The following is a 13416-nucleotide window of genomic DNA, read 5'->3' on the forward strand; positions in this document are numbered from 1 at the left end:
ATGAAGCTCTTGTTGGAGTCAGTATTAAATTCATCAGTCAGATTCACAAAATATTGAGGGGTATGCATACCCTGGCATACCCCGGGGGGGGGGGGAAGCACTAGGGATAACCCAGACTGAAATTCTCAGGTGCCAGAAAAGGCTATTTATGTATGCAACAACTGCGGCCCTTGTTTTGTTAGCCCCAAAATGGAAAGTGAGCAAGGTCCCAACTAAAGACGGTTGGCAACTTATGTTGACAGAATATGCACAACTTGCAGATTTAACATATAGAATAAGAGAGCAAGAAGAACATGCATTTAAAGAAGATTGGAAAACATTTATTGGATATATGGAAAATAGCTGTGTACAGCTGGAAATTCTGGCAGCATTAAGACAAATTTAACAGAGTAAATAATTTTTGATGGATGTAAAAGTGGGAAATTGCTTTGAATGGTTATAGTAAAATATGCAGGGATGTATGATATGTAAAATGAACAATGGAAAGAGAAGAAGGGAAGTCATTGGATACAGTGGTACCTCGGGTTACATATGCTTCAGGTTACATACGCTTCAGGTTACAGACTCCGCTAACTCAGAATTAGTGCTTCAGGTTAAGAACTTTGCTTCAGGATGAGAACAGAAATCGTGATCCGGCGGCACGGCAGCAGCAGGAGGCCCCATTAGCTAAAGTGGTGCTTCAGGTTAAGAACAGTTTCAGGTTCTTAACCCGAGGTACTACTGTATTTTAAAGTTTGTAAAATGCTTATTTGAAATTGTAAAACAGAAAATTTAATAAAAATGATTATATGAAAAAAGAAGTGGCTGTAGTATATGATCCATTCAATACCACGAGACTGGGAATTGTAGCTCTGAGAGATCGGCACCCTTAACAGACTACAGTTCCCAGGATTCTTTGGGGGACAATGAGACTGTTAATTGTTACACGTGTGCGCTCAGTGTGTGTTGGAGATGTGACCCATGTTGGGATTGGGCTTTTACAGCACATAGAATCATAGAATCATCAAGTTGGAAGTGGTTCCAAGGGTCATCTAGTCCAACCCCCTGCAGTGCAGGAATCCTGCCCACAGCTATCCCCGGGTGGGCATGAGCCCCCAGCCTTCTAGTTAACAGCGAGATGCACTGGTCCATTGTGCCACAAGGAACTGGGCACACATTACTGACTTGGCTCTGAGAGCCCCAGGTTGGTGAACAGTTTTGGTTTCCTGTGTGTTAGCAGAAATCCCAACAGAGTTGCAGTGGTTTGAGTGTCAAGGCTAGAAGGAGACCCAGGTGTGAATCCACTCAGCCATAAAGCTCAGAGTGACTTTAAACCAGTCATTGAACTCTCAGTCTTGCCTACCTCACAGGGTTGTTGTGAAAACAAAAGGGAGGGAACACACCAGAAAGAGAAAGTGGGAGAAGAAACAGATGGTGAGGGAGATGCTACCTGGATGCTCATCTGGTGATGATGACTTGTCCACTTGCTCAACATGACTGAAGTGAAAAGAGGCCACAATCACTAAAAGGGTCTGAGATTTGGACCAATGAAAACGAGTTCACTAATATTAAGAAAAGTAGCATGCCAATCCCTGTGTGGGAAAAATGTGGCAAGACACTATCAAATGAAAGTGTCCGTTGAGGCATTGCAGTGGGCGGGGGGAGCATAGCAGTTTTTAACAAAAGCCACTTGATTCCCCCCCCCCCCGTCCCCAAATAATAGGCAACCAGTTTTTAAGAGCAAGAAAACTTTGCACCATCTATGACAGGAAGAATGGACTGATCCAACTTGTTCACAAAGTTGCTTCAAATGTAACTTTGATAAACCACTTTCTTCACAGAGAAACCCTAGCTTCCAAGTAGGTGGACCCTGTTCTAGAAAAATGTGTGAAAATTAAGAAAATTGTTAATTTAATCAAAAGCAGTACTCTTCATACAAATTCTCTGCAAAGGAGTGGGTTCTGCACTCCAAACTCTTCTTACGCATAAAAGTGAGGTGATTGTCAGAGGACAGTTGCTCACAAGGCTGTTCTGGTTTTCTTCAGAAATAAATAATCAGCATGTGCTTCGTTTGACAACTCATGGTGGCTTTTACCACATTTGACTGGTTTTTGAGTGGTTGACTGGTTGATCAAAAAGTAAATAATTGTTTCCGTCAATATGTAGAGCAGTTAACTGGTTCTGTGCCTATTTTCCCCTAAAACTGTGTGAGGATGTACAGTGAGTACAATTATTCACTGTGGACACAGAGGCACTGGAATCAAGATATGAGTTACAAGAACAGTTCCTTGAGCTCTCTTGTGACACAACCTTAAAAGGGAAATTTCAGCAAGTAACATTACCAAAGTTTTGGATTTCAGTGACTAAAGAATACATACCCAGAATTGGCAAATGAAACAATCATCCACCCGCTGCTATTTTGTATACCACTTGTCTTGTGATCAGACTTCTCAAGAATCATGATACAAAAAACAACAGTTTAGCTGCATGGAATGAAATGTGACTTAGCCTTTCTAATATCACTCCTCACTGGAATGAAATCTGGAACAACAAACATGCCCAGATGTCTCACTGAAATTTTGAGCAAGTCTGGGGGGAAAACCCACTGGTTTTCAATAGCTTCTCAGCATTTGGGCAAAGAACAACTGTAAAAAAACCCACTGGTTTTCATCTACATAGTAGCAATACTAAGCTTGCTCTGTAAATTGCCATTTTAGGATTAATCATGTGCCTTATTAGTGCTATTAAATATAAATAAAATATGAATATGTGGAAGCAGGTGCCATGTTGCAGGTTGGGAGTCAGAGGTGGGTCTTGGGTCTGGACCATTTGAAACCCACTACTCTAAAGCATAGAAGTGAAATTCTTAAGAAGGTTTATTGTTTTGTCTCACAATGGCTCTGAATACCGTAGAACTTTAACAACGAACATATTCTAGCCAAGATGATGTAGTAACACTGGACAAACAGCTGGTTTCTATTTCTGTTGAAAACACAAACATAATTACCAAAGAAAGGCAACTATGTCAGTTTGTGGATATCACAGCACCACCCTGTGGTGCATAGGCAAATATGGCATGATGACTTGTTTGAGCAAAGCCTCAAGTCCCTTTTTCTTTTGTTGTAAATAAAATGACTGTATGCACTCTATACAACATCTTATATAATCCAAAGGACTGTATTCCTTTTACACAGCATCTTTGTGATCCAGAAGGATCACTTTCTTGCTAAAACATGCTGTTTGGTGGATTTTGGTTGTACTTGTTTTGTACTCTGAATTTTCATGAACTTGAGTCCCAAGAGCTGTGCAGGAGTCATGGAGCCTTGGACTCTCCCCATTGCTTTGGCTGTTGCCAAACAGAGGAGCAAACCCTAGGCTGGCTGGACCCTTCCTCCTGGCTTTCTTTGTCTCCCCTCCTGCATTCCCTGCCTTGCTGCTAAGGATGGGCAAAGGGGAGCAGCTTTGGGGCATCTTCCATGTTGCAGGGAACGAATGGTTCCAGAAAACTGGGGTGGGTGGATGGGTGGAGAGAGGTGGATTCAACATATTTCCTTTTTGCAGAAAGGCAGCAAAACAGATAACTTTTTAAGTGCCTGAGGCATACTGTGTAGATGGTGAGCTGTGTCTGGTTTGCTTTGTCCTTTACAAATTTATGCAGGCCTATTTTAACACACACATGCAATCTGATATGGTAAAATGGATGGGTGGATCACATGTATTAAAAACAAAAAGAGGACACCCCCTGAATAAAATAAACATGTACAGAGAACCAAAATTACATAACAGTGCAATGTTGGGTAATCCGTACTTTCACATCTGAGCACACCCGAGGGTGGGGGTGATGTAGGCCTTGGCTAATCTGCTTCCTCCTTTTTTGCCTGGACTGGTAGATAAGTTCTACTGACACCGCTTTTCTTCCAAATTCAGACCCCAGCAGGCAAACTAAAAGTGCACCACTAGGCTGGTGGCATCAGGCTAGCCGCCTCCCTCCACTCAGCATCTACTAAGACTGCCCGACAGGCACTCCTCACTCCCTGTCATCATTTGCATGGATATGGCTACCCTGCGCAAGCAAACTAGTACACAGCTAGTCCCAGTGGCATTTCAAATTGATGTCCACTTCAAACTGCATGTGTGCAAGCAAGCACCACTTTTGAAACACATGCTTCCCCTGGCCAGGTGCATCTGTGTGGAAGACATACACATGCAAAACAACAACAATAACAACCACCACCACCCAAAAGGCATATATACATATAGCGAGAAGGGGAAACCATTCATGCAGTACCATCCTATCTATGTATTAACTGAGAAAGAAGCCCCGTGTGACTTACTAATAGGGGTAGAAAAGAAATTGGATACAGTTTGGATTTAAAGGCAAAGTTACCAATAATCTGCACTTTCCAAAACATCATGTGAATTGAAACAGCCATTCTTCACAATTCACACTTCCCTGAATTTTCCAGTGCGGTTCTCCATCCATCTCTTAAGTTTCACTTTCCACTTAAATATCCTGTTTTGTACTACAGGAGGCAACTATTTAAAACAGTTGAACTGAACAGAAGCATACCCCTTCTGTACTCAAGTGTGGCTCAGGCTGCAAATCTACAGTATATGCACACACTGCAGGGCTCACTTGTTTTTCAGCGTGTATAGGATTCAGCTTTTACTCCCTGGTAGTATGGCGCTGTGGGTTAAACCACAGAGCCTAAGGGTTGCCAATCAGAAGGTCGGCAGTTCGAATCCCTGCAATGGTGTGAGCTCCCATTGCTCGGTTCCAGCTCCTGCCAACCTAGCAGTTTGAAAGCACGTCAAAGTGCAAGTAGATAAATAGGTACTGCTCTGGCGGGAAGGTAAATGGCATTTCCGTGCACTGCTCTGGTTTGCCAGAAGCGGCTTAGTCATGCTGGCCACATGACCCGGAAGCTGTACGCCGGCTCCCTCAGCCAGTAAAGCCACAACCCCAGAGTCGTCCTGGGGTCCCTTTACCTAGTATGTTAAAAATTGCACCTTTCTCCTCTCTTGTACAGCAACTCAGGGTCTGTAGTGACCAAGTGAAAGGGAGGACATGGCTCTAGCACCTATAACAAACAGACTGCATAGAAGAGGGGAATTTCAGCAGGATTAGCTTGTCAGGCAAAAGAATCTGACCTATCAAGTCAATTCTAAGGCTGCTTAATTTTTTGGTGATTTGTCATACAGCCATCGCTACAGTTTCCACTTTAAAATACACATGGGTACAGCATATAGCCAAACATTTAATCACTGATGTAGTCTAGTCTAAACAGTGTCATGGGATCAGAGGAACAGGAAACAGATTCCCCCCCTTTTTTAATTTCTGTTTCCAGAATCTTGAGCTCATAAGTTTCACTTTCCATTTTTCTTTTACAAGCGGAGAACAGATTCTGATAAGTACTGTGAAGGACTATAAAAAGGAAAGAGCACTCCCTACCATACCCAGTTTTATGGGAAGAGGAAGGTCAAGTTTCATTACACCTTATAAGCAGTCTGAGATTATGGGGTAAGTAGCAAATAATAGGTTACTGTGTACAGTGCTTGCTTCTTGTTTATATTATTCATATGTATGCTATAGATAAAGAGACACTTTTTTTTTTGCTTTGCTGGATAAAGAAATATAGATAACAAAATATGGAGCTTAAAAATTACTTGAGAGAGGGCATTTGAGACTGGTTGCTATCACAAAAAAGATCCACTGTGGCATTGTCACCAATTCATTGGTACTGGAATGGCTAGCAGGATCTCCTCAGAAAAACTTAAACGATTGGCTTACCACGTAACCACCTCACCTGCTTGGTTTTGTAGAAAGTTGCCCATATAGGAATACTTCTCTGCCTGACTCACCAATTACAGTGGTACCTTGGGTTACATACGCTTCAGGTTACATACACTTCAGATTACAGACTCTGCTAACCCAGAAATATTACCTCGGGTTAAGAACTTTGATTCAGGATGAGAACAGAAATCGTGCTCTGCAAGCGCGGCGGCAGCAGGAGGCCCTATTAGCTAAAGTGGTACTTCAGGTTAAGAACAGTTTCAGGTTAAGAACAGACCTCCGGAACGAATTAAGTACTTAGCCCAAAGTACCACCGTAGCTGCATTTTTTTATTCAGAAAGCCTCTTTCTCAGTAAACAGCAGAGAAATGCAGTGAACTGGTGATTCAGGATGAGATCTATTCCTGCCTGGTTAGCTTGCTGTATTTTCTCTCTGTCCTTTGGTATAGATATTTTTTGCTCTCTCTGCATGCATCAATGACACCAAGCTGAGGAAGTGGGATCTAGGTGCATGAGTGTACACAAAAGGCAAGCAGAGAGTGTGTGAATTTGAGCCTGTATGTGTTATTTAGCCTCACACACTTTGGTCAAGAGGCCTTGGACCCATGACAACTAGAGTCCAGTGGTAGGGCTGGGGGCTTTGGTACCTGGATCGGCGGGGCTGGACTATATTGGGGGGGGGGTGAACGAATTCCTATGCATAGTATGCACACCAGGCAGGCCCCACAAATAACCCACAGGTGCATTTTAAAAGGACACATTTGATGCAAGAGCACCAGGCAGGCCAGACAGTATTGTAGATGATATAAATTAAAATTAAAGAATTTTCTTACCTGCACTGATGATAGTCATTGTTTGGATGGGGGGTCCTCGCCTGTGTTTGGTGCTGTGTTGCAGCCTGCTGGGTGTCCTGCTGCCGGCACCTCTTCCGTGCTTCGGGGGTGGGATGGGGGCCCTCCCGCCGGCAGCGGAGGCCAGACCGCCACCATGCAGCCAGCAGGGAGAGCTCCTGCCTGTTCTCCCCACCCTCTCCCCTCCTCCGCAGGGTTGGGGAGGAGGGAGGGAGGAGGAAGAAAGCGCCACTGAGGTGTGAGGGAAGGAGGGGGGAAATGGCGCCCGAAAAAAATCCCCCCCCAAAAATGGTGCAGCCCGAATGATCATGCCAATCCAAGCAGCAATTCCAGGACTGTCCACGGGCCGGATCCAGAGGGCAATTGGGCCTGATCCAGCTTGCAGGCCTTAGTTTGCCGACCCCTGATCTAGCAGGTTATCATTTCTGACAATGTTGTGCTGGTTTTAGATCAGGCATGGACAGGGCAAGTTAGGAGAGGTATTGGTCATGGACTAATATAAATAATGATAAGCTTTCATCAGCCTTTCTTTGCAACTCAGTAATGTGTCTGTCTCTTTTTATTCTCATTGTGTAGTGACATTTCCAAGGATCCTTTATATGAAATACTGCAGCAGATGGACTGCCATTTTACGTGGACATTGCTGGAGGAAGACATTGATCTTGACGAATTAGAGGGAAGAATTGCTGACCAGATTAAGTTTTTAGTGGGCAGAGTTCAACATTATAACCTGCTGGCCTATGTGAAGTACTTGAATGGCAAGAAAGAAGAGGCTCTGGAAAATTTACAAAAAGCTGAAGAGAATGTAAAAATAGAGGACCCAGAAGAAGTCGAAAAGGCAAGCCTTGTTACATGGGGCAACTATGCTTGGATGTACTACCTCATGGGCAAACGTACAGAAGCACAGACCTACATAAACAAGGTGGAAGGTACCTGCAAGGAAAATGGAAGTGCCTCTCCTTATAGGATGGAACTCCCACAGGTGTCCTGTGAAAGGGGGTGGGCACAGCTAACGTTTGGCCAGAATTATACTGCCAAAGAGAGCTTTGCAAAGGCCCTGGAAAAAGAACCTGAAAACGCAGAATTCAATTCTGGCTATGCAACCTCAGTCTATCACCTGGAGAAAGAGTATGAAAAAAGATCTGCTGCAGTAGGTTCATCTCTGGAGCTCCTGAAGAAGGCAGCAAAACTGAATCCGGATGATGCCTTTGTCTTGTCATTCCTTGCATTGAAGCTGCAGGAAACTAATAGAGTGGAAGAAGGAGAAGAGCTCATTGAAGAAGCGCTAGGCAAACACCCTGGCCTTCCGTATGTGCTGAGGTACGCTGCCATGTTTTACAGGAAAAAGGGTGATGTGGAAAGATCCCTGGAGCTTTTGAAGGAGGCATTGAGCTTGACACCTAACTCAGGCTTCCTACATCACCAGATGGGGCTTTGCTACAGAGCACAGTATTTTAAAATCAATGGATCAAAAGACCCATATCAAGACAGAGGACAGGTGGCAGAACTGATCAGACTGTGCATCTTTCATTTCAAATTGGCAGTGGAATTGAAAACCAAATTTTTTCATGCTTATCTGGACCTTGCAAATATGTATGCAGAAGGGAAAGAGCTCCAGAAAGCAGAGGAGACATTTCAGAAAGCATATGCAGTAAGGAAACTTACATGTTCAGAGGAACAGGAGCTCCACTTAAATTATGGGCACTTTCTGGAAAATCACAAAAATTCAAAATCTGAGGCTGTTGAACACTATCTGGCCGGGCTGAGGATTGAAAATGAATCATTTGAGAGAAATAAATGCAAATGGAATTTGAAGATGTTAATAGAAAAGAGAATTAAGGAAGGTCCTGCAGATACTAAGAGTTTGGGAATCCGTGCATTCATTCACCAGCTCGATGGAGAAAAGCAACAAGCAATTGAGTGTTATGAACAAGCTCTGGAAATGGATCCTGAGAATGAAGAATATAGCAGGGTCCTCTTGGAGTTGAGGCTTTCTGTACAAAGGTAAACATTTCTACATGTGGTGCTTTATTAATAGTGTGTGTGTGAGAGAGAGAGGACGGACATTCACCATCTCCTTGTTCCACATTATTGCATTATTATTCCATTACAGTCCAGGAACTGAGTTGATGCTGGTCTGGTTAAGGCTAAGCATTTTACTGTTTTGGATGTTATTGCTCTGACCACTATATTTTATAGCCTCCCTTAACAAATTATTACTGTAGCCACTCCCTTAATAGATTGTGGTAATTATGCAAGAGTAAAGGCATATTGTAGAAGTGCATGCTTCATCGTGTGAAAAAGCCCTTGCCTGAGGAAAGCTAGCATTTCATAGGAAAAGGTTCTAGCCTCACCCCCCCCCAATTGCTAGTTTTTCAATGGGCAGGGACAGTCTAAGCTTGTTCTCCCATATGCACTTTGTAGTGAGTTGTCCACAGACACTCGGCTTGCAGGAGGCCATGAGCACATGCTGGTTCTGTTCCAATTTCTCCCAGGCAGTACACTCACTCTACCCCATAAATTCTTGCACTGAGGGGGAAGGTCTGCAGGGCCGTTAAACAGTGGTAGAAGGCATACTTTTCATGCACAACATCCCAGGCTCAATCCCTGATGGAGCTGGGCAAGATTCCTGCTTGAAACCCTGGGGAGCTAATGGTTTATTGACACCAATGCATAGTGCATTTCCCAGGCAGAAAAACTGGCAATTCATCTCTGGGTTGGATTTCATTCTAAGACGGGAGATAATTTGCAAGTTTTTAAAACTGACCTCTCAGTTGAGGCGGGCTTTTACTGGCAACCCTAGTTAGGATGGTTGACTAGATGGAGGCTGGTTCAAATCTAGCAAAACCTTTTTTAGGTTCTTAAAACAAAAAGCACTTGTTTGATGTTTGCAGATGCCAGCATACAGTAAACCTTTCTGACAAGATTTAGTTACCAGTACTCTTTAGCTCAGACATGGATGACACATGCCTCACAGGGCTTACATGTGAAATATTGTTTTATTTCATTTCACTTTTTAATTTGTATACCGCCCTTCTATATTACTATACAAAAGGCAGTTTACAGCAAAATTCACAACAAAGAACACACACCTTACAATAATCTGATCCAATACAAAAAGTCATAATAAAACATAACTTTAAAATGGAATGACTTATAGCAAATAATATCATGTGAATACATATCAAAAGAATCCAGTCCAGACCCACCAAGATAGCGCAGCAACTAGTAAGTGTAAGCTATAAACATGGAAGGAAAGCCAAGAGGTTAAAAAATGCACAAATGAAGTCAGTTGTCAAACACCTTTTTTTTTAAAAAAAAAGGATAATATGCAGGAATGTGCCTTTCTTTGCAAAATTTTAAAGGGCCTCTCTCTCACCTCCCCCCCCCCCATTTTGCAGTGAAAAACGTTTATACGAGATCCTTCAGCAGCTTGAATCCCATTTTACTTGGGCAGTGTTGATGGAGGACATGGATCGCGATGAATTAGAGGGAAGAATTGCTACAAAGACTGAGCATTTACTATCCAACATCGGAATTTATAACCTGCTGGCCTATGTAAAATTCTTGAATGGCAAGAAAGAAGAGGCTCTGGAAAATTTACAGAGGGCTGAAGAGGCTGTTAAAATAGAGTACCCGGAAGAAGTCGAAAAGGCAAGCCTTGTTACGTGGGGCAACTATGCTTGGGTGTACTACCACATGGGCAAACTTACAGAAGCGCAAACCTACATAAACAAAGTGAAAACTACCTGCAAGGAAAATGGAAGTGCCTCTCCTTATAGGATGGAACGCCCACAGATTTACTATGAAAAGGGGTGGGCACAGCTAATGTTTGGCCAGAATTATACTGCAGAAGCCAAAGAGAGCTTTGCAAAGGCCCTGGAAAAAGAACCTGAAAACCCAGAATTCAATTCCAGCTATGCAATCACAGTATACCGCCTGGAGGATTTTTATGGGAAAAAATCTGCAGCAGAAGGCTCATCTCTGGAACCCTTGAAGAAGGCAGCAAAACTGAATCCAGATAATGCATTAGTCTTGCCTCTCCTTGCGTTAAAGCTGCAGCAAACTAAAAACACTGAAGAAGGGGGAAAGTATATCAAGGAGGCCCTCGAAAAGCACCCAAGCTCTCCTTACGTGCTGAGGCATGCAGCCATTTTTTTTAGGAAAAATGGTGACGTTGAAAGAGCCCTGGAGCTTTTGAAGAAGACATGGAGCTTGACACCAAACAAAGCCTTTCTGCAACACCAGATGGGGCTTTGCTATAGAGCAAAGTATTTTAACATTAAAGGATCAAGAGACAGAGAACAGATGGCAGAATTGATCAGGCTCTGCATTTTTCATTTCGAAGAGGTGGTGGAGGGCAAAACCAAATTCTTCAGTGCTCACCTGGATCTTGCAAACATGTATGCACAAGGGAAAGAACTCCAGAAAGCAGAAGAGACTTTTCAGAAAGTGTTTACAATGAGGAAACTTACTTGTTCAGAGGAACAGCAGCTCCACTTCAATTATGGGCGATTTCAGGAATACCACAAAAAATCAGAATCTGAGGCTGTTGAACACTATCTGGCCGGGCTGAGAATTGAAAGCGAATCATTTCCGGGACATCAATGCAAGCGTAATTTGAAGAAGTTAATAGAAAATAAAATTAAGAGTGGTACCACAGATGCTAAGAGTTTGGGCATCCGTGGCTTCATTCACCAACTTGATGAAGAAAAGCATCAAGCAATTGAGTGTTATGAAAGAGCCCTGGAAATGGATCCTGATAATGAAGAATATATCAGTGCTCTTTTGGAGTTGAAGTTTTCTGTACAAAGCTAAACATTTCAATATGTGGTACTTGGTTCTTCCTTCAAGCTATAACATATATATATATATATATATATATATATATATATATATATATATATAAAATTAAATTTTCTGTTTTACTATTCTAAATACCTATTTAAATATCCTTAAAATATCAGTGACTTCCCTTCTTCTCTTTCCAGGGTTCATTTTGCATATCTTAAATCCCTGCATATTTTACATTAACTATTTAGTATTCCATTATTACATCCATCAAAACTTATTTACACTGTGTTAGAAACTTTTAGGGTTGTGAGATATTAATATATAATGCTTTTAAAACATGTAACATAACTCCTTTTGTTTTTAGGAGTGAAGTATGGTAAGCTGTGTTTTTAGCTCTGTTGAATTGAAAACTTATATTGTGAGCTTTGCAGAGCAGAATGCATCAAGTTCAGCAAGAAATAGTTCAGGTATGCAGGGTAACCAGAGCAGAATAGTTACATCTGTGTCTTGGTTTGTATGTGACTGGATTTTGCTGGCTAAGAAACAGGTTTGACCTAGCACAGTGATGGTGAACCTTTTAGAGACTGAGTGCCCAAACTGCAACCCAAAACCCACTTATTTGTTGCGAAGTGCCAACACAGCAATTTAACCTGTATATCTCATTTTTTGTGTGTGTTTCACGTTTCTTCATTATGACTGCAGTTCTAATAAATAATCCTTCATAAAAGTTATTGCATTATATTCTTCATTCAATTATCTTTCCATTGATATATAATTTTATGGTATAACTGAGTGGTTTTTTTCTTAAAAAGAAATGTTTAGGGGTACTCTCATTTTGACTCAAGAAAATCACCACAGGGGGTGGGGGAATAAATACAGTTCAAATCAGGGAAAATAAATACAGTTCAAATTGAGAAAAATAAATACAGTTGTACCTCAGTTTTCGAACAGCTTAGTTCTTGAACTACTTGGAACCTGAACACTTCAAACCCGGAAATGAGTGTTCCAGTTTTGGAACTTTTTTCAGAAGCTGAACATGCTCTGTTCTGAATATAACTTCCATTTTGAGTGCCACACTTCCGTTTTCCTAGTGAGGGAAGGCGGGCCAGGTGGTAAGCGAGCAGGTAAGGGATGTCACTGCCACCCCTCCCCGCAGCCTGCTCCTGCTTGCTCCTCTAGGCAGCATTGCTGCTTGCACAGGAACGAGTTGGATCGGGGCTGCTCAGCTGGGGAGGTGCAGGCTCCATCACACTTTCCGTTGAGGGGTTCGCAGCTGCACTCCCCTCAAGGGAGAAGTTTAAAGGAGCCCCCACCTCCACATCAGAGCCTCTGCACCACCTGAAGGCAGCCAGGCTGAATAGTTGCTGGGGTTGGGGAAGGTGGAGGCAGCCCGGAAGCTGCATCTGAGAGCCCCTGCACCACCTGAAGGCAGCCAGGCACTCCTCAACTGAGCTGCCCCATCCCGCTCCTACTTGCATGCAAGCAAGAGTGCAGGCAGGGATCTCTCAGTGCGAATCTTCCACTCCACTTCTGAGAGATCCCCGCCTCCACTCCTGCTTGCACTGAGCCCTCCTCTCCTCCTCCTCCCCCACCCTCAGCACGGAAGCTACAGCCCTGCTGGCGCAATGGCACATGTGCCCACAGAGAGGGCTCTGAGTGCCCTCTCTGGCACACGTGCCATAGGTTCACCACCACTGACCTAGCAGATGAGTAATCTGGCAATCTGGATTTTTGCAACAACGAGAGGCATGAAATTGGATTTGTGGTTGTGGCAGTCATGTACACAGAAGATCTGAACCACCACAGTTCAGCTCTGACACTGAGGTCCTCCTTCGAGAGCCTCCTGGTGGTTCCCTCATGGCAAGAAGTGAAGTTACAGGAAACCAGGCAGAGGGCCTTCTTGGTAGTGGCACCCACCCTGTGGATCACCCTCCCATCAGATGTCAAGGAGATAAAGAACTCTACAACTTTCAGAAGACATCTGAATGTTTTTATATCT

At 43.1% G+C, this 13416-nt stretch overlaps 1 protein-coding gene and 1 long non-coding RNA gene across 3 annotated transcripts in view; one reads left to right on the forward strand and one right to left on the reverse strand.

The window, feature by feature from the left end:
• The window catches only part of LOC307216359, a 119470-nt gene that overhangs the window by 46275 nt on the left and 59779 nt on the right, over positions 1-13416 (reverse strand). The gene's annotated exons all lie outside the window — the stretch shown is intronic.
• Positions 5351-12144, forward strand: LOC307216701 (uncharacterized protein). 2 transcript variants are annotated; one of them, XR_013839277.1, is made up of 4 exons: positions 5351-5500; positions 7200-8627; positions 10025-11964; positions 11999-12144. XR_013839277.1 is itself a non-coding variant. In XM_079977199.1 (3 exons), the coding sequence occupies exons 1-3, from the start codon at positions 5445-5447 to the stop codon at positions 11439-11441; spliced, it is 2901 nt and encodes a 966-aa protein (XP_079833325.1). In that variant the 5' UTR covers positions 5351-5444; the 3' UTR covers positions 11442-12144. The 2 variants fall into 2 exon arrangements, 1 of the variants encoding a protein (XP_079833325.1); XM_079977199.1 differs by having other exon boundaries at positions 10025-12144.

This window comes from Podarcis cretensis (genome assembly GCF_951804945.1).
Source record: "Podarcis cretensis genome assembly, chromosome: 5".
Lineage (NCBI taxonomy): Eukaryota > Metazoa > Chordata > Lepidosauria > Squamata > Lacertidae > Podarcis > Podarcis cretensis.